Source organism: Mauremys reevesii, linkage group 6, assembly GCF_016161935.1.
Source record: "Mauremys reevesii isolate NIE-2019 linkage group 6, ASM1616193v1, whole genome shotgun sequence".
NCBI lineage: Eukaryota > Metazoa > Chordata > Testudines > Geoemydidae > Mauremys > Mauremys reevesii.
Genome location: NC_052628.1, coordinates 73249289 through 73271411, shown reverse-complemented (window position 1 = coordinate 73271411; position 22123 = coordinate 73249289). Strand labels below are relative to the sequence as shown.

General features: G+C 41.4%; 1 protein-coding gene across 3 annotated transcripts in view; it reads right to left on the bottom strand.

The window, feature by feature from the left end:
* SNX24 (sorting nexin 24) overlaps positions 1 to 22123 on the bottom strand; it is a 130988-nt gene that overhangs the window by 35175 nt on the left and 73690 nt on the right. For all 3 annotated transcript variants that reach the window (XM_039545662.1, XM_039545660.1, XM_039545661.1), the window contains exon 3: positions 19679 to 19783. In XM_039545662.1, the coding sequence (XP_039401596.1) occupies positions 19679 to 19783 (105 nt within the window). The remainder of the gene's footprint in view (positions 1 to 19678; positions 19784 to 22123) is intronic.

Genomic DNA, 22123 nt, shown 5'->3' with positions numbered 1-22123 from the left:
TAAATTGACGAGCTATGCCCTGAACCACCGCGGACAATGTGTTTGACACTACAGGCATTGGGAGCTCAGCCAAGAATGCAAATGCTTTTCGGAGACTGCAGGAACTGTGGGATAGCTTGAGTCCTCAGTCCCCCCTCCCTCCCTCCATGAGCGTCCATTTGATTCTTTGGCTTTCCGTTACGTTTGTCACGCAGCAGCGTGCTGAGTCCCTGCTGTGGCCTCTGTCTGGAGATTTTTTTTCAAATGCTTTGGAATTTCGTCTTCTGTGACGGAGCTCTGATAGAACAGATTTGCCTGCCCATACAGCGATCACATCCGTACGGTCCATGCTGGAGCTCTTTTTGGATTTTGATTTCGGATTGCATCGCCACCCGTGCTGATTGGAGCTCCACGCTGGGCAAACAGAAAATGATATTCAAAAGTTCGCGGGGCTTTTCCTGTCTACCTGGCCACTGCATCTGAGTTCTGATTGCTGTCCAGAGCGGTCAGTGGTGCACTGTGGGATACCGCCCGGAGGCCAATACCGTCGATTTGCGGCCACACTAACCCTAATCCGATATGGTAATACCGATATTAGCGCTACTCCTCTTGTTGGGGAGGAGTACAGAAACCGGTTTAAAGAGCCCTTTATATCGATATAAAGGGCCTCTTCGTGTGGACGGGTGTGGCATTAACGCTCCTAAAACTGGTTTAAACGCATAGTGTAGACCAGGCCTAACATGAACTAGCTACTCTGGTTACTTAACAGTGAATTAACCATGCTGTGCACAGATCCAAACCACGTTTACAGTCAGCCACACCACTAAACTCCATTAGAAGTTGTAGACTAAACAGGGCCTTATTGAAAGCTTAGATGCTGTAGGAAGTAACAACTTTTCTGACAAGACCTAAATTGTGAAATCTGTTATTTTCTATGCCTGTTATTTCCTGTAGCCTCTGCCTGTTTCAAATCCCCTAAGCCATCCAGTTTCCTACTGGAGCTTACTTCTTTACTGTGTACATAACACACAGTGTGTTAAGGGAGGAATATCAATGATATATCTTAATGGTGGCCTTCTCTCTAAAACCTACGTCCTAACATTCTGAAAAGAGGGACTTAAAGAGATGGAGTTTGGTACTCTCTTTTCAAAGAGAAATTAATCAGACTAATTTTAGTGTCAGAGATAAAATTTCTGTTTTGTGCTGACTAGAGAAACAGGGTAGGGAGTAGGTACTAAAATATTCCTTATTTGCTTTACGTAAAATTTGCATTCATTGATAATGTTGGTTTACTCTTTTATACTAAGCCTTGAACTAATTGCTCCCAATTAATCTGTTCCACTCTTTGATAGCTTATTTATCAGATTGGGAAAGATAGATTTAATGGTGCCTGCTTGAAACAGGTTCTTTAATTGGAAACACTAGAGTGTTTAGCTTGCTTTGTGCTCTAGTAATTAAGGATAATTTGGAAAAGTGGTTTTTTTTACCCCTACTATTGTCTCTTTGATTAGATTTCCAAAGAAGCAGACAAAACAAATGACAATACCACCTAACGATATTGGTTCAAATAAAAGCCCAACAGCCAAATTACTTACTATAAGAAATGTGAACCATCCCCATCAATTTCAATGTTATGTTACATTTATTTCACTGTATCTTTGCTTCCTGTGTAAGTAAATGGCAATATTTCTTACAAAATGCATAGTTCTATACCTTCCTTTATACAATTATCCTTTCCCCAAATAAGCCAAATCAACAGAAGAAATTATTTTTCTTGATTAAGCACCCACATTTCTCTTGGGATGAAACAAAACAAACAATTAATCTTTCCTTATTTGTTCTCTGAAGAACCTGCATTCCTTAAATGTACAAAAGCCAAGGTACCTGTGGCAGTCAGTCGGCAGCAATTAGGCTTGAGCTGAAAATGAATGGACTAGAGTCAGAGTGCCTAATCGGCTGAGAGTTTCTACAAGAGGGCAAGGTTACGCCAGGAAAATTCCCTTGCTGTGGAAATACTGTTAAGAATTACCATTTGACTTCAGCATAATTAACAAGGTTTGGGAATTTATACGAACTAAGTAATTGGAAAGAATTAGCAAGAGATATATACATTAATCTTCACCACTTACAATGTAGTTAATGAAATTAAAGGTTCCAGTTCTACTTCATGCTTGGTTTAGTTTCTGCAAACTTTTTATTTCACCTGTAGATCAAGAAAAATATACTAGATAAAAATATATACTAGGCAATGGTAGTGGAGAGTAGAAGAGAGAGGATTGTGCTGCAAAAGTGAGAGAGTTTTCACATTTATACTATTTGAGGCTTTTGATAGGCATGGATGATAGTATTTACACGTGCTCTAGAACAAACTTCATGACATTTCTAGGTGTTAATTACCACTGACCAATAATTTGAAAAATCCATACCACAATTTATAAATATGGAAGTCATTTAGCTAAGGCACAGAGGAACCTTCAGGGAGGCACATGGCGGACCAGCCTCCACAGTGTGTGGGGAGGGAGCATAACCCAGCCCTACTCTGGCCCCAGCCCCAGCTCCACTCCACCTCCAGCCCAGCTCCAGCCCCAACCGCAGCCCAGCTCCAACCCAACCACAGCTCCCCTCAGCTCTGTCCAAATTCCGTCTCTGCCCCCCGGCCAGCTCTAGCCTCATTCCCTCTTCATCCACAGGCCAGCTCCACCTCTAGGCCAGATCCTCCCCCATCCCTAGTTCAGCTCTCAGCTTGGCCTTTAGCCCAAGGCCCTCTGCTGAGCCAACTGTGTGGTAATAGAGGGGGGAGGGGTCACAGGTAGATTCCATTACTACTAGGGGGAGGGGGAGTATGACAGAAAAAGTTTGGGCACCACTAAGCTAAGCATATTTATTTCTCCCTGGCATTCAGGTTAATTCAAACCTACCTTAACTAAGACGTGTTAAACCAAAAGGCCTTCAAAAATGAATTCTGTTATTCTAAATTGTGAATTACTAGTTTTTGAATTAAGCCAGCAGTGAACAGATCAGTAGGGAAATTTAAAAGCTACTACTGCAGGTTGGATTTTCAAGGTTTAGATCAGGGGTAGGCAACCTATGGCACGGGTGCCAAAGATGGCAGATGAACTGATTTTCAACGGCACTCACACTGCCCGGGTTCTGGCCACCGCTCCAGGGGGCTCTGCATTTTAATTTAATTTTAAATGAAGCTTCTTAAACATTCTGAAACCTTATTTACTTTACATACAACAATAGTTTAGTTATATATTATAGACATAGAAAGAGACCTTCTAAAAAGGTTAAAATGTATTATTGGCACGTGAAACCTTAAATTAAAGTGAATAAATGAAGACTCGGCACACGGCTTCTGAAAGGTTGCTGACTCCTGGTTTAGATTGAAGAATGAGGCACAGTACGGCAAAGTAACAAGCATTTGTGATTCTTCTGTCCTACATCTGAGGAAGAGAATACCTCCCCTTAATTCATCCTTAAAGCCCTTAGCATTTTTCTCAAAAGAAGCTATATACACCTCTACCTCGATATAACGCGACCCGATATAACACAAATTCAGATATAACGCGGTAGAGTAGTGCTCTGGGGGGGCGAGGCTGCACACTCCGGTGGATCAAAGCAAGTTCGACATAACGCGGTTTCACCTATAACACGGTAAGATTTTTTGGCTCCCGAGGACAGCGTTATATCGAGGTAGAGGTGTATATTGCTAAGGAAGGAAGACAAATACAAGTGTATTATATTCAGGATAAAATGCATAATTTAATAAATTGAAGTAATTATATTAGAGGGCTGTGGTGACCACAACAGGATTCCTACCTTCTTTCCCACCACCTCCAACTCCAGCTGTCAACTTCCCTCACCCACCCGTTTAACTACCACCAGCACAGTTTTCAGCTCATACTCAAGCAGCCTTTCTTGACCTGCCAGGGCACTTTTAGTCACTCAGCCAATTTTACATTCACCACTGTTGGAGTGGGAGCACCAGAGTTAATGCTGGCTTGATTTAATGCTTCACATATGTTACATTATAATGTGATTTACATATTTTGTCTTTTAGCATGACTTGCAATATATTTAATATTGCAATAACATGATTATTTAAGGTTACTTAACACTAAACTACACAAACAAAAACTACATGAGTGTTTTTTTTTAATATGCATATTATTAAGGTTGCAAAGTCAAGTACTCAAAAGTTAGGAAATGCTGGAGTAAGGTTGTGTGTGCAACCTTAATTCAGCCCTCTTGTGCATATGCATTATGACAGTGTATAATTACATGATCACGTGTTTTTTTCCCCACATAACTCCTGCCTTAGTCAATGCACAGGGTATATGGTGCTCACTTAATGAACAGCTAGCTATTCAATATTTTAGTTCCTCCTCAATGTTCAGTGTGTGGCCTGAGGATGTATGTAGTGCACACTATTCAAACCTCATTCTGAAGACAAAATTATTAATTTCCTCACAAGCTTTTCTGTGGCACTCACCATTATAGTATCTAAGTGCTTCACAAACATTAAAAAAATGTATCTTCACAATACACTTATGAGGTGACAGGAGAATATTATCTCCATTTTACAGATGGGGAGTTAAGGCAGAGAGAGATTAAAGTCAAAAGTAGCCATTAATTTTGGAAGCCCTATCTGAGACATCAAGGATGTGAGTTTCAGTGTATGTGGCACATACAGAACTTAATATATGCAAAGCACAGCTCCCACAGACTTAACCTGCAGCTATGAGTGCTCAGCACTTCTGCAAATCAGATCCCAGGGTCTCAAGTTGGGCACCCAGAAAATGAGGAACATACAGTTACTAACCATCTGTAAAAACTGTGGTTGAAGTGACTTGCCTAGCATCACATGGGAACTCTGTGGCAGGACTAGGAATAGAATCCAGTTCCACAGGGTGCCATTCAACTGCCTCAATCACAAAACCATTCTTTCTTTTCCTGCTATCCCTTGGCCTCATTCACTGCACACCTCCAACTGCTGCAGCAAATGCTGCAGGGGTCTTACAGACAATCTCGTTCACTACCCGACCCTGATTCATCCTAAGAGCAAGTCCTTTCTATGCACTGAACAAGGCAAGGGTCCTGTGGAAAAAACAGTATGTGATTATGTAATTATAGATTGCAACATAATGCGTATTCACAAATTATCCCAGTTCCCCTCACCTATACAATATCCAATGTTAAACCTGCAGAGAAGAGAATGAAATACACTACTCATTACCCTTAATTTAAAATGCAATATATGGCTTTGTACATGGAGGAATTTGCATCACTAGCAAATCAACTTTCCCTCTCACCAGTTATTCACTTAGAAATGATTCTGTACAGTTACTAAGAAAAAGAAATGAAGTTTTAAAAATACCCCCTGCAAAGGAGTATTTAAAAAAGTAAGAAAGACTACTGAGTTTGCCAAATAATAGGAATGTAGGTATTTCTCAAAAAAGACAATAAATGCTGTAACACTGATTGTATTTTAAAATGTGTACATTCATAGTCAGATTGTCTAAAAAGATATGGAGAAACCTAGTCAATTCCTGGAGTAATACAGCCTGAAAACATTCTTCTCCAGCCAAATTTGTCAAATCTAGTAAACACTCATGGTTTAGTGCATGGATTCTCAATCTGAAGGATCATGAATACTCATCCTTTCTTCATAGCTAGATGGAAGCAGGATCCCAAAACTTTTTGATATTGTAGAACGAGCCACAGTATGGCAAAGGTTAACAGCCACTAGACTGTAGTGGCTTTAGAACTGGATAGGGAATCAGGAAACGGGTTCTATTCCTGGCTTTACCACTGACATGCTGTGTGACTTTGACCAGATCATTTATCTCTTTTGCCTCCTACCCTCTGTCTTGTCTGTTTAGACTGTAAGAACATCAGGGCAGGGACTGTTTTTTACTGTGTGTTTGTATAGCAACTAGTAATACCAGAATGAAAAGAAAATGATAAGTATGTCAGTAACTTTGTCTCTAAAATTGTCCTGAATTTTAATTAAAACTTTGCTTTTTTGCTTTTTCTTGCTTTGAGACAAGCCTGAAATATGAGTAAAAAGTAAACTACTCAGTAAAAGAAAAACTTCACAGAGTCCAATTCTGTACAGCAAATAACAAATCAGAGGTTATTTTTAAATATACAGCAAACAAAAAAAATGAATTGCAAAATACCATTTTTTAAAACTGCACTGTCATTTTCAAAGTAAGTAATAAAGGTAATTTTTTTAAAGCACTGCCAGCTTTGCAAAAAAAAAAAAAAAAAAAAAAAAGAGCCAGGTAAGTCTCTTCAGGAACTGCTTTCACAAAAGCCATGTTTTATAAATATCTGTGCTTTATGTTATCAATAAAATTATTTTTACCATACCTTTTACCTATAGCATATATGTGACCCTGCATCTGCCAACTTCATTCTTTAAAACCAAAAGCCTTCTAAACAATTGTACGATTCTGTAACAAGCATCAAAGAAACAGGTATGCACAACAGAATCTGAAAACAGCTGGTAGCAACAATGATGGATTTAAGTTATTAACGGATCAAAAAAAGATGGATGGTGGTCTGCTTTTCTTAATCGACATCATCATCTAGATCTATTTAAAGATATGTGGTGCACTAACAAACTTACTTAAAGTTTAGATAAAATCAGTAGAATAATCTACCCCGTTATATTGAGTCTGTATCGATCAATAAAATCACTTGTACTAGGAAAGTACTGTTAAGTACTGACAATCCCAGCCATTAATATTATTTAACACTCTGTTTACAATCTTTAATGAGGACAATGAACATTTTCTCTCTTTACACTTATCATACCACTGCTTCTAGAGCTCCATATAGGTAAAGTGCAATCTTGATTATTAGAGACTAAATGGGGGCTGCAGGAGGAAGACATTGACTAATTTTGGGTAATTGAGGGAATTTTCAATGTGATTAATAGATATTGGGTGACACAATCTTTTTTCAGATAAGAGGGAGTTCCAGATAAAATAGCAGTTAAACTGTATTTCACAAGATTAAAGGTTTATATTCCCTACCCTTTTATAAAATTAGATCCACTCATCACATACGCTCACCTAGTGTTAAAACAAAATCCCATTCCAGAAACAGAAACCAGACTTGTAAATACTGTTTCATGGGAAATTTATCAAGAATATTTTTTAAAAACTCATTTCATTATTAAATTAGTTGGAGGATCATCCATAGACCTCTTGGGTTGGTTATGAACAATACTGACAAGTCACAAAGAGAATTCCATTCATCTTGGCCTCAAAAGCTATGTTTACACTGCAGCTGGGAGTGAGCCTCCCATCCTGAGTAGACAAACTCACGCTAGCTTGGCTTGAGCTAGCATATCAAAAATAGCAGTGTGTACGTTGCAGCCTGGGTGACAGTTTGGGCCCTTGAGTCCACCTGACCCTCTGGGTCGGAGCTCGACTGGCTAGCCCAAATCTATGGGCTATAATGTAAACCACTGGAATTCATGCAGTGGTCAGCATTTACAACCATCATCACACAGTGGTGTATGAAATTCCACAGATTCCCTGTGTATTTAGAATAGGAAATAATGGTGGTAACTGTTTGGTATTCTGTTTTGTTTTTACAGAGGCGATCATTGTACACACCTGCCCCAATTTAGCGAAGCACTTAGGTATACGTTTAATGTAACTGAAATGTGCTAAAGTTAAACTTAATCACTTGCTTACCTGTTTCAAGAAACAGGGATGGTTTCCTGAACTGGGACCAGTATGGAGTATATGTCTCAGCACAGGAAGGAAAATGTAATGGATATGAACACTCAGAGTTAATACATGTGATGTAAATTCTACCTTATGGAAACAGAAGAAAAGATTCTAATGGTTGAACATTTCTGTATTCATGTCCTTGTTACTACACCTCTACCCCGCTATAACGCGACCCGATATAACATGGGTTCGCATATAGCGCGGTAGCAGTAGGGCTCCAGCGGCGCTTTAAAGCCTGCGGGGAGCCTTTAAAGCACCACTGGAGCCCTGCCACCACTACCCCAGGGCTGCAGCAGCGGGGCTTGCTGGCAATTTAAAGGGCCCGGGGCTCTGGCTGCTGTGGGGAGTCCCGGGCCTTTTAAATCACCGCTCGAGCCCCTCCGCCGCTACCCCATGGCTGCGGCAGCGGGACTCCGCTGGCGATTTAAAGGGCCCAGGCTCCCCACAGCTGCTGGAGATCTTTAAATCACCGCTGCAGCCCTGCTACTGCTACCCCGATATAACGGCGTGTTACCTATAATGCGATAGGGATTTTTGGCTCCTCACAACCGTGTTATATCGGGGTAGAGGTGTATTTGATTCTGGAACTGTTACTTAATCTATCCTATTTCTAATGCTTAAGATACTTTTTTACTGGGTAGAATCAATAAACATATCTTGCTTTTATTTTTTCCCCAATACTGTAATTTTACATCACTCCACAATACAGGTTCATAGGTTTTCCATCCCTACAGATTTTGATGGGCAACTTTTAATAAAATGTTTAAAGTATAACTAAGGTACAAATGGCAGAGCTGTCAAACTGTTCCAGTTACAGAGGGAGGCTTACAGACTGCTTCTGGTCCTATATGACTATGTAGAAGTACAACACCCCACTCACTAAGTACCATCTCCATTCTACATACAATGACATTCCAGTTTTTGTTCTGCCTTTGCAGAGACCAGGTTGACCTATGCATGCTACTGTGAGTTGACCTCACAGATATTTTTTCCTCAATCACAGGCAGAGAATAAAAAAAAAGGGAGGGGGGAGGAATACCCTACTTGTCACAGAGGACTTAATTCCTCTATTTTCAGGAATCTTCTGTTCCTTCTGCAATCAAGAAGACAATAAAGCAATATTTCAGCCACATGCAGTAGCAGAATACTCATTCTCTATTCAGAGAGACAGAGCCCTAGCAAGTGTACAATGTAGAACAATCATGCGTTGGAAGAGATGGACAAGATGACTTTTCTACCTCAGTGCACAGGCCAACCTGTAGTCTCGCTCAACATAAATAGTATACTACAGGGCATTCCACTTTCTTCTCTGTCAGAAGAGCCACAGCACTGCCTTAAATGGCCAACAGCAACTAGATCTGCTAAGCAATGCAGGACTGATTAAATTCCTCACCAGGTAGAATGTTGGAGATCTCTTCCTCTTCACAATCAAATCCAGTGAGAGACAGAGTTAAGAAAAGAACTGAAATCAGAGCTTCCTTCATCTCAGGGTATGTCTACACATATTAGGTCGATTTTATAGAAGTCGATTTTTAGAAATCGATTTTATACAGTCAATTGCATATGTCCACACTAAGCGCATTAAGTAAGTGGAGTGCATCCTCACTACCATGGCTAGCATCGACTTACAGAGCGGTGCACTGTGGGTAGCTATCCCACAGTTCCCGCAGTCTCCGCCACCCATTGGAATTCTGGGTTAAGCTTCCAATGCCTGATGGGGCAAAAACATTGTCACGGGTGGTTTTGGGTACATGTCATTAGTCTCTCCTCCCTCCGTGAAAGCAACGGCAGACAATCGTTTTGCGCCTTTTTTCCTGGGTTACCCGGGCAGACGTCATACCACAGCAAGCATGGAGCCCGCTCAGCTCACCGTCACTGCTGCTGTTGTGGGGAAGTCTACTGTGGGGGCTGCTGTGATCCAAGTAGCCAATGCAATCACTGACATTCTGTTATCAAGGGTAGTGGCGCTGGGAAATGTGCGGGCCTTTTTAGATTTTAGGTGCATCATATTCCTGTCCTTTGTCACTGGTGAAGAAGTCTTGCAGCCGTACATTCCAGTCTGGTAAGCGCTGTAACACCCCATAGCACTTCTGTGGTTGACACATGTAACAGCTCCAGAGCTCTTGCTCTTTTGCCTTGGCTGACGTACCTTGTCCTATCCGGACCTCCAAGCATTCGATGCAGAAGCACCTGCAGCAGCTGGCATTGCTACACAGCAGCAGCTCCTTGCCTTTGCAGCAGACGGAGCAGTAGGATTGCTAACTGTCCTCGTCGGACATGTTGGCCGGGGGTTCTGGGAACATCTTCCCTGGCCGGCTCCTAGCAATCTCCAGGGCATGGTGTACGGCTCCACCACCACTGCTGCAACTCTGCTCTCCTGCAATTCTGCTCTCCTTCTCCCTAGCAATGAGCTCGGGGTATCCGTTCTGGTCCTCCTGGATGCTGCGGGCAGCAGATGGTGCAGTAGGACTGCTAACCGTCCTCGTCCACCACTTCCACTGCAACTCTGCTCTCCTGCTCGGGGGATCCGTTCACGAAGCCTGGACAGTAGTAAGGAGCAGTTCAACTATAGGCTGAGCAAGTGCAGAATGGTGATAGAATGTGCATTTGGATGTTTAAAAGCTCGCTGGCGCTGTTGGTCAGACCTCAGCGCAACCAACATTCCCATTGTTATTGCTGCTTGCATAATAAGTGTGAGAATAACGGGGAGAAGTTTATGGCGGGGTGGGGGGTTGAGGCAAATCGCCTGGCGTCCAATTTTGAGCAGCCAGATACCAGGGTGATTAGAAGAGTACAGAAAGGTGTGCTGCGCATCAGAGAGGCTTTGAAAACCAGTTTCATGACTGGCCAGGCTTCAATGTGACAGTTGTGTGTGTTTCTCCTTGATGCAAACCTGCCTCCTTTGTTGATTTTAATTCCCTGTAAGCCAACCATCTGCCCCCCTTCGAAATAAAGTAACTATTGTTTTGAAACCATGCATTCTTTATTCATTAATTTAAAAAAATGAGATAATGGACAAGGTAGCCTGGGTGGGGTGGGGGAGGAGGGAAGGACAAAGCCACATTGCTTATTGTAGTCACACTAAAAATCAAACTGTTGAATGACAGCCTTCTGTTGCTTGGGAGTGGAGTGGCTGGGTGCCTGGAGCCTCCCTCTCCGGGTTCTTGGGCGTCTGGGTGAGGAGGCTATGGAACCTGGGGAGGAGGGTAGGCGGTTATACAGTGGATGCAGCAGGGATCTGTGCTCTTGTTGGCTTTCCTGCAGCTCCAACAGATGCTTCACCATGTCTGTTTGCTCCCCCATTAGCCTCAGCATCGCGTCCTGCCTCTGCTCTTCGCATTCACTTAATTCTTTCCTGGCTTCTGCCACTGAATGCCTCCATGCATTAAGCTGTGCCCTATCAGTGCAGGAGGACTACATAAGCTCGGAAAACATGTAATTGCGAGTGTGGTTTTTTTGCCTTCTAATCTGCGATAACTTCAGGGACAGAGATGATGGAAGAGCGTAGAAACATTCTACGCTCTACGATTCTGGGGGGACTGCATGGTCACCTATGCTGCTGTGTTCACCATGCTGACCAAACAGGAAATGAAATTCAAAAGTTCCCGGAGCTTTTCCTGTGTACCTGGCTAGTGCATCGGAGTTCAAAGTGCTGTCCAGAGTGGTCACAATGGAGCACTCTGGGATAGCTCTCGGAGGCCAATACCATCGATTTGTGTATGCACTACCCCAAATTCAACCCAGCAAAGTTGATTTTAGCGCTACTCCCCTCGTCGGGGAGGAGTACAGAAGTCGATTTCAAGAGCCCTTTAGGTCAACAGAACGGGGTTGGTTCTGTGGATGCAGTCATTTTTAAATCAACCTAATGCGGCTAAGTTCGACCTAACCCCCTAGTGTAGACCAGGCCTTAGACTCAAAAGCTGAAAAGGGTGACTCTCTTCTTCGTGGAATGACTCAAGATATTAATATCTTTAAGTTTGAAATTCCTAATAAAATTGGTATTACAAGCTCTGAAAAATTCTAGTTCTTCCTAAGATTTTTAACAGAAGGTATACAAACTTCCAGAAGATAAAGGTGGATCTCTGGGGTGCTGTCCTGAGCTTGAAAAACTGCTTGCATCAGCAAATCTTCCATTCCTGCAGAAGACTTGGGCAACTCAGCTTGGTGTGAGCAACCTTGGGTGATAATTAATTACGTCTAGAAAATTAGCTCTCTTACTGGTGGAATTCATTTTGACAAGCAAAAGAGCGTATATATTTGTTTATGATAAACCTAAACCTTTTTTACAGTTAAAAATGAAAAAAATTGTAAAAGCATTTTTCTGGACATTTTTGTACATTTAACTCTTCTGCTTGAGACACTCTTTTCTTGAGAGACGTTTGGGTAAATTTCAGACCGAAAAAGAAAAAGGGCATAAATAAGAAGGGTGCTGTATCTTCTCATGGACTAGAAGCTGCCCTGACTGTGTCATTCATCATGTCTTGTTATCTTGGCTATATGATCTGTCAAATTATAAGTAGGGCCCTACCAAATTCACAACCATAAAAAACGTGTCACGGACCATGAAATCTGGTTTCCCACCATGAAATCTGGTCTTTCGTGTGCTTTTACCCTGTACTATACAGATTTCACAGAAGAGATCAGCGTTTCTCAAATTGGGGGTTCTGACCCAAAAGAGAGTTGCAGGGGGGCTCTTACTTCTGCTCTACCTTCAGATCTCGGTGGCCCAAGAGCAGCAGCTGGTGGTCAGATAGTGGCAGCTGGTGGCTAGGTGCCCAGCTCTCAAAGCGCACCCTGCCAGCAGCAGCAGCGCAGAAGTAAGGGTGGCAATACCATACCATGCCATCCTTACTTCTGCATTGCTGCTGTCGGTGGCGCTGCCTTCAGAGCTGGGCTCCCAACCAGTAGCCGCCACTTTCCAGCTGCCCAGCTCTGAAGGCAGTGCCACCGACAGCAGCGGCGCAGAAGTAAGGGTAGCAGTACCGTGACACCCCCCCACCACACACACACACTTCCTTTTTGGGTCAGGATCCCTACAATTACAACACCATGAAATTTCTGATTTAAATAGCTGAAATCATGAAATATAGGATTTTAAAAATCCTGTGGCCATGAAATTACCAAAATTGACCGTGAATTTAATATAAGCTCCCCCTGCACTTCCTTTCAGACATATCTCAGCCCTTGAATTTACAAAAAAAAAAAAATCTACAATAGTAATGGTGGTCAGAACTGTTATTCCTCAGCACAAGGACAAAGTAACTGCAGGTTAGGTGAAAGCAGATGCATTGGCCCACGCACAGGGAAAAGTTCAGAAGGTCTATCACTGCTCCGTTACACTGGATTGTTGTTAGTCACAAGAAGAGCTTCCTTCGGCTCGCGCACACCACAAGAAATGAGTCAATACTCAGAAGTTCACCAGAGGCATGCACCTTCTCTGATATCCCACTTCCTGACTAACTCCTCTTGCATCTATAATTGCTGACTTTGTAATTTGATTCTGAACTACAGGTGCAAATCCACAGGCAACCTCTGCTAACTATGTCTGTCATCTTGTTGGGACAGATATCAGCAAGCAATGAGATTTCTTCTGCGCAAGGGAGTCAAAAATATTTATTCTGTTGAACTTTAAAAGACAACCTACCAAAGGGCAAGCCTGTAGGGAAGTAAAACTGGATGACAGTAACATTTCACAAAACGATCACTCCATATCTGACCTCTCATTCCTTGTCCTCAAAGGAAACTGCACAATTTCTTCAAAAGATGAGTCTGGGAGCTTAAATTCATACCTTTGCTAGACACTGAAAGTCATGATCTCAATAAAGACATTGGATTTATGGTGTATAACAACAATCTGTAACACACTAATTGTCCTTTTTTGTCCTATAAAGGCAGAAGTGTTAATGGGCACTTCACCTTAAATTGTCCCTTGGAAAATGTGTTAACTACCCGTGCTAAACAATCTTTCCATCTTGAAATTAGCTGTGATGCTCTGAGAACCTTTCCCAGACCTGAAGAAGAGCTCTATGCAGCTTGAAAGCTTGTCTCTTTCACCAACAGAAGTTGCTCCAATAAAAGATATTACTTTCACCCACCTTATCTCTCTAGTAACATCCAGTTTCAGCTTACTGGGACATGGAATCACCTAATGTGCAAAGCACTAGAGGGCAGGTGGTTAAATCAGAGAAACGTCTCCATTATCAATTCATCAGAGATGAGGATCACAAGAACTGCTCTTCTGAGAATGAATCATATCTTAGCTAATACTGATCAGGACTGACAACATGGCATTAATTGCTTATATAAACAATTAGGTGAAGTCACTGAGTGTAACCTATTATTGGAATCCCAACCAATGGACAAATAAACCCTAGCATCAGTAAAGAAGATTTATCTAAAAAGTGGCTTTCTAATCCAATATACAGTCCGTCCCGGAGGGAGTAGAGACCTCTCAAGCGATCAGTATTTCTGTAGACATGCTATTAATGGAGATTTCCATTTCTATACCTCTTTGGGTAAAGGCCAAATGAACAGTCACATATTGCACAGTAGAGTCAAAGAAAAAGAACCGGAAGCAACAGATGTATTCCTCATTCCCTGGACTAACAATTGGTGCTATGGATTTCCAGCTTCTAATTCTTAGTGCTCTTAGGAAAGTAAAGGGGTTAAAACAAACCTTGATCCAATCTCACTAGTATAGGTCAGTGTCATGGGGTGGGACTCACCAGTGCGGCGCCTCCTGCTGGTTGTCCAGGGAATTAGCGTTTCCAGCCTCTGGCGCGCCCTCTGCAGGCCAGTGTCCAGCTTGCCGCTGGGCCCGAGTCCCTCCTGGACCCCGGTGCCCCTTTCAGGCTGAGGTGCTGCCCCCTGGCAGTACCCCCACAGATCTGTGTCTCCCCTCCCCAGGGAACCCCCACCCTCTAAACCCCACCTTGCCTCAGTCTATGGCCACTGACAGTCATCACTTAGCCTCTGTTACCCAGGGCAGACTGCAGTCTAAGTGCCACTCATCACTGGCAAGGGGGGTTTTGGATCTGCTGCCTCTGCCTGCCCTTGGGCTGCCCTCTGCAACCCCAGTACCTTCTTTGGCCTTTAACAAGGCCTGCAGCCTGGGGGGTTTCTAGGCTGGAGCTCCCCAGCTCCTCGGGCCTTCCCCCAGCCCTGCTCCAGTCTTGGTACCCTCTCAGCTTCCAGGCAGCCAGGCCCTTCCCTCTCTACCACTAGAGAGAGACTCTGTATGCTCCTGGCCCACTGCCCTCTTATCAGACATTCCCAGTAATATACTGATGAGAAGCGCAGTCAGGAAAGTAACTGAACTACTTTCCTCATGGATTGTATTTTCTAAATGGACAACCTACCCTAAATTCTCAATTACTGAGGGACAATCTTCACTCATTGATATATTTTGCTTTCCACAACCAAATCTCTGTACAACTTTTCATGAGTGATCTACCCGAATATTTGGATGCTAATATCTAAACCAGGGGTCGGCAACCTTTCAGAAATGCTGTGCCAAGTCTTCATTTATTCACTCTAATTTAAGGTTTTGCATGCCAGTAATACATTTTAACATTTTTAGAAAGTCTCTTTCTATAAGTCTATAATATATAACTAAACTATTGTTGTCTGTAAAGTAACAAAGGTTTTTAAAATGTTTAAGAAGCTTAACTTAAAATTAAATTAAAATGCAGAGCCCCCAAAACCGGTGACCAGCTTGTGTGCCGCCTTCAGCACGCATGCCATAGGTTGCCTACCCCTGATCTAAACTATATTCTTAAATTTATTCACCTAAATTTGCGGTATTTAGGATGACCAGATGTCCCAATTTTATAGGGACATCTGGTCCCTATTTTTTAGTCTTTTTCTTATATAGGCTCCTATTATCTCCCACCCCCAACCCAATTTTTCACACTTGCTGTCTGGTCACCCTACCGGTATTGCTGATTACGGTACGATATGTATCATATAACTTTTAGAAACAAACTTTGTATTTGTGGATAATCTAAGCATTATACCCAGATGTACAGACACTCTTTTCTCAACTTATGTATTATGTAATTTTTTTAACATTAGCTTTGATAAAATTTTAAAATATGTTAAGCTTCCACCATTTCTGCTCAGAATTAGAGACTTTCTGTATAAGGGACCCATGTGAAATTATATCTGACCTCCCCCCAACTTAAACCCCTTTATTATGAAATCTCTTTTTTATATATCTAACTGCAGGCATATGATGGATAAACTGCCCTTCAACAGTATTTTCTGAGACAGTGTAGTCTAGCAATCAAGTGCCCGGACTCTGAGTTAGAGCTGTGTGAGTTCTAGTGTCGGCTCTGTCACTGCCTCCCATTTACGCTTTGTGTCTCAGTTTCCCTATTTATAAATAAGAACTAATAATTCCAACCTATCTCCTATCAATCAGTTAGTGTGTGAACTGTATTGACAATGCCATCTAATGCTGTTTATTATTACCACTGAAACTACTGAATACATTTTGGTGCTTCTCAGCCAGTTGTTCCATAGTATTTTAAGTGAAAATTGTAACATCCATTCTTGAACTTGTAAAATGTGGCAGTCATTTAAAACAAAACATAAATCAACCTTTAGCACTTCCAGGCAGAAAATCAATCCATTACGAAAAGACAAAAAGCCTCTCACAGCTTTCAAAATCAAGAAACAAATAAGTAATCCGACGAATTTTCAACATACAGTAAATGGGGATAAATATTAAAAGAAATGCAAACATTGGAATTGCATGATCTCTTAAAAACCTGTGCTAATTAATTATTTTTAAATTAATCAGAAAATTAAAAAATATAAAAAAATTAGAACCTAGATTTTTAAAATTTATTCTGAAATAATGCGAGAGGCTGAGTTAATAAAAGAAACATGATGGGACATTTTTATCCACTGGAGTGGCAGCTGCAGCATTTTCCATCACTGTAAGAGAATTACACATTGTCTTTTGTGCAGCAAAAGAAGCTAAGTGTAACATTCCATTTTCATGCAATTAAATCTTTTGATTCAAATTTTACTATCTGGGGCCCTCATACCCGGTTATCTGAAGTATACAACAGAAAAAAACAATAAAGAAGCAACATAAGGTAATGACTGAAACAGGTCAATATTTGTTTGCAGTCTGCATGGTACAATAGCCATTTTGCCAACTTTATGTGTTTTAAAGGTGCCACACATTTTGAGAAATTACTACATGAGCGCATAAAGACAATGGTTGGCAGTAGCAACTGTGTAAACACTCAATCCCCTCATAAGGGCCTGAAAAAATTACTACTTTTTTTTACAACTGTATCATAATTCACTAACAATCTACTAGTATCAAAAAGCTGCTGGCACTCTACAGCTACACATACAGCAGGTGAAAATTGTAATAGCCAAAGTAGACAAACACTAAATCCCTGCTGTTACATTTATACAGCTCGCCTTTCAGCACTTCAGATTCATACAGTTTGAAATAAAAGGCCAAAAACTTAAAAAACGAATGCCTAAAGTTAACCACCTAAATAAGGGGTCCAATTTGACATCTTTGGGAATGCTAGGTGGTCAGCACTACTGAAAATCCGGCCATTAATTCAAGTGCCTCAATATGCGCTTGGTTTACTAAAATTCAGCTTATATTTTTTAAAATCTTGTCTAAAATTTCTTTCCCCATCAGTTTTTTTTCCCTTTTGGCACACATGAAATTTATCCCCATTTCAAATGAAGATGAATGAACGAGCGTTCTTCTTCTTATTTCTGTGCATGTGTACACCAGAATTAGTGACAATATAACCAAAGTTAATGATATAAGCAGGAATGTAAGTTAATTAACTTCTCCAGTAGGGGGTGATAGTGTCTTTGTAATTCTCAGACATGAAATAATGCTAATAATTTCACCTATGTCTCACCCTATTAAAAAATATACACCCCTAAATCAATCAGTCAGTCAGTCTCAGGAGTGATATTCTGCAACAGTTAATTTTAAGTGGATCACATTTTTATACATGAACAAATTCACAGCGTCTCATCATAATAAAACATACATAATAATTGTAGTGTAATAACGTTACAACAGATTGTTGTATTATCTTTTTTCCACATTCATTATCAATAAAAAAGTTCTACTAGTTTATACAAATATGAACATTTTCAAAAACAGAAGCTTGGTAAAAACAAAATAATCAATTAATACGGGGAAAACAAAAACTGGTTACATAACATATGCATAGGGAAAGACTAAATAAATCAAAAGTATCAACAATGCTCCACTTCTCTTTGCCATTCTTGAGAACAGCAATTTATTTAAAAGAATGTTCAAAGTAATCTAACAAACTTTGTATACACACACATACACCCAAGAAATTTACCTAAATTCCTTAGCTACTTCTGATACAACAAATATGGTGAAGAGTAAGAAGAAAGAAGGAGGGAAGTGTTTGTGTAGAACAGGGGTTGGCAACCTATGGCACGCGGCTTGCCAGGGTAAGCACCCTTGCAGGCCAGGCCAGTTTGTTTACCTGCCACGTCGGCAGGTTCGGCCGATCGTGGCTCCCACTTGCTGCGGTTCGCCGTTCCAGGCCAATGGGGGCTGTGGGAAGCGGCGCAGGCCAAGGGATGTGCTGGCTGCAGCTTCCCGACGCCCCCATTGGCCTGGAGTGGCAAACCGCGGCCAGTGGGAGCCTCGATCAGCCAGACCTGCCAACGCAGCAGGTAAACACACTGGCCTGGCTCGTCAGGGTGCTTACCCTGGCGAGCTGCATGCCAGAGGTTGCTGACCCTTGGTGTAGAACAACAAAAAAAATGTTAAATTAGGCAATAGTCTATTTACACTGAAACGTCTATTCTCTTTTTAAAATAATCTGAAACGGAACATAATATTTCCCCAAAGTTCTGTGTGCAGCCATCCATTCATTTTTACTACATGGATGCCCACACCTGAAAACCATCCCCTAATTTTTGAATTAGTTTATTATTAAATCAAAACAAACAATTTAAAGTGTATTTTCCTTCTCAGTTCCAAAATTCTTCCCTTTTGGAGATACTCTGAAATTAAAGTATGATTTTTTTCACTCCCTAGCTCCCAAACTTTCCTGAAATCTGGGAGAAATTTCAATAATTTGTAATGTAGGCACTCTTCATTTTCTAAGTAGTGACTGATTCAAGTTCTACGTGGTTGCAGTAGGAATTCCCACAATTAATGAATGTCCAAGCAAAGATTAGGTAAAGTCTCATTAAGTACCTAAGCCACAAATGATCACTACTGTTATGTAGTATGTAACACATTTTTCCTCTTTCGCCAGCGTAAACAGCTCCCCTAATGGTCAGCCTTAACTTATTACAGTGTAGCTATTAACAGTGGGTGAAATCCTGACCCCACAGGAGACAGTGGGAGTTCTGCCATTGACATCAATGGAGCCAGGATTTCACCTAATGGATTCAACTATCTGGACCTGTGGTATTTTAAAACACTTCAGTGATACACCAGTGTACAGGTCAACTCTGAAAACAAGCTCTTGATCCAGACATGCAAATGCATGAGGAGAGACACAGGGATGTATTTTAAGCAGCAGACCAAAACTTTATTACACATAACATCAGAGAGCGGTGCTATCTGCCCAGTCTTCCCATAGCAGGCATTTAAGTGAGTACAGTGGGGGGCATACAGGGGACAGCTCATAACTCAGGGTGGACTCCCCATTGCCTACCTCTAGCAAGCTGAATCGTATCCTCTCCCCCCCCTGCAAGGGGACAGAAAGTACAAAGAGGGGCCCCAGTCTGAAAAGAATTCAGGTCTACCATTTTCCTCTGGGCCCAAAGTCCACCAGTGAAATCCCAGGTCTCTTATTTCTGGGTATATTTTAAAATGCTCCAGTGCTACACCAGCATACAGGGCAGCTCTGAAAATGAGCGCTGCTTTTTCACACACACACTGCTGACAGGGAGCTCACCTGTAAGTACATTTCCAAGCCTTGTCGTCGCTGCTCCAGAACCTTAGGGACCCAGTTCCTGACATGCTTGGAAGGGATTTCTGGCGTTCTAATAAACCTCTTGAGCTGCAAACAAAACCAAAAATAAAAATATAACCCCTCTTTACTGTAAAAGCATTCATGCTACAAGTCAGTCAGAAAATGGGGAGGAGAGGAGGAGGGGAAAGGTAGCCATTTATAAAGGTCAGTAACTGCAGTGAATTTATTTACTAAACACCTCATTGAGGAACAATGAACTGACTTTACTATTTCTCTTCAAATCTATAAGTCACAGATAAAAGTTATTTCAGCTTAGCTGACCTTTTGGCAATGAGGAATTCAACTAATAATGCCGTTTGTTCCAAAGATTTAAACAAAAACTGCAGCAGCTGGACGGGTCTAATACTTGAAGACCTGGACACCAACTCAAGCCAGGGACTAAACAAAATAACATGACAGTTAGCTGAATACTGCTCACTGGACAATCCAATCTACACACCAAAAAATATTTTAAGATGGCTTTTCTTTGAAGTGTACACTGCCTCGTTTAGGGTGTGATCCTGCAAGATACTGAGTACTCTCAAGCTCACGTTGCCTTCATCACCTTACAAGGTTGGGACCCCAGAGAGTGACAAAAGAGCAGTAAAAGCTATGAATCTGGTTGGCTGAGCTACTGAACTACTATTAAATCCTTGTGAATCAGGTTGAGAATGACTGGGTAGGAAAGATGGTCTAGTCTCTAGGGGACAGGGGCACTAGACTGGCACTCCAATGATCTGGATTCAATTCCTGTGTGATTTTGGGCAAGCCACTTAATCTGCCCCATACCTCAGTTCCTCATCTGTAAAATGGGAATAGTACTTAACAGGGATGCTAGGCACTCAGATACTACCTTGATAAATGCTACATAAGTAACTAGATAGACAGACTGCAATTGAAACAACTTCCAGGTTCAGCATACAGGCATTTTGGGAAAGGCTGTGGAAAACAAGCCTCTCACTAGCTAATGGGTTTTCCAGAAAGCAGGCACCCTGAGAGAAGGGAAAAACTGTAATAGTAAGATGAGTATAATTCTGTAATAATTTATACATAGTACTAGCAAAACTCTGCTATAGAATCTATCCCTAAGTAAGTTTCTATTGTAATTCCTGTGACAATTCATGCAGTATAGCTCACAAATATTTTTAAAAAATAATTTCTACCTAATAATAGTACTCCCACAGAAGATAAAAATTATCCTAATTCCAAAAGCAACTAAAAACTCATTTTCTCGGTACTAAAAGGCAAAATAATAACTGGGATGGATTCCACTGCATTTTAATGGAAAGTGACACTAGACATTCTTTCAGCTGCATATTGCCTCTGAGTAAATGTGAAGAGAGAAACACAAGGGTAGAAACTCAAAATTGACTTTGACATGCACGCCCATGGGGGTTTGAGAATTTACATTTCATCTCTGAGCTTGCTGAGATGTCACTATAGCAAAAAGCAGTGCCAACATATCACTGTCTCTGTGATCGTAAGTTATGAAGGTCTAATAAGTAAACCTCAGTTGTTCTAGAAACATTTTGCAACTTGCTTATTTTTCAAATATACTAAATCACAATTATGTGTGTCCAAGTTCAAGCAGAAAAAAAACACAGAACACCTCTACTTACTGACCTTAAAGTCATAGTATAAAACCACAATTTTTTCTTTAAATTTGTCAAGAGTGTTGAAGAAGCTAACATCACAACTGCTGAGGTCTATGACAGCTCTTGTAGGTGAGTAATGAATTGCTTTAGATGAAGAGAGACAAACCTGAAACTGTACAAGTTTCCAGTAGGGCTTAGCTGCTTACAAGATAAATACTCTACAGCTGACATAAGAACATAAGAATGGCCATATTGGGTCAGACCAAAGGTCCATCCAGCCCAGTATCCTGTCTACCAACAGTGACCAATGCCAGGTGTCCCAGAGGGAGTGAACCTAACCCAGATCAAGTGATCTTTCTCCTGCCATCCATCTCCACCCTCTGACAAACAGAGGCTAGGGACACCATTCCTTCCCATCCTGGCTAATAGCCATTAATGGACTTAACCTCCATGAATTTATCTAGTTCTCTTTTAAACCCTGTTATAGTCCTAGCCTTCCCAACCTCCTCAGGCAAGGAGTTCCACAGGTTGACTGTGAACTGTGTGAAGAACTTTCTTTTATTTGTTTTAAACCTGCTGCCCATTAATTTCATTTGATGGCCCCTAGTTCTTATATTATGAGAACAAGTAAATAACTTTTCCTTATTCACTTTCTCCACACCACTCATGATTTTATATACCTCTACCATATCCCCCCTTAGTCTCCTCTTTTCCAAACTGAGAAGTCCTAGCCTCTTTAATCTCTCCTTATATGGGACCCGTTCCAAACCCCAAATCATTTTAGTTGCCCTTC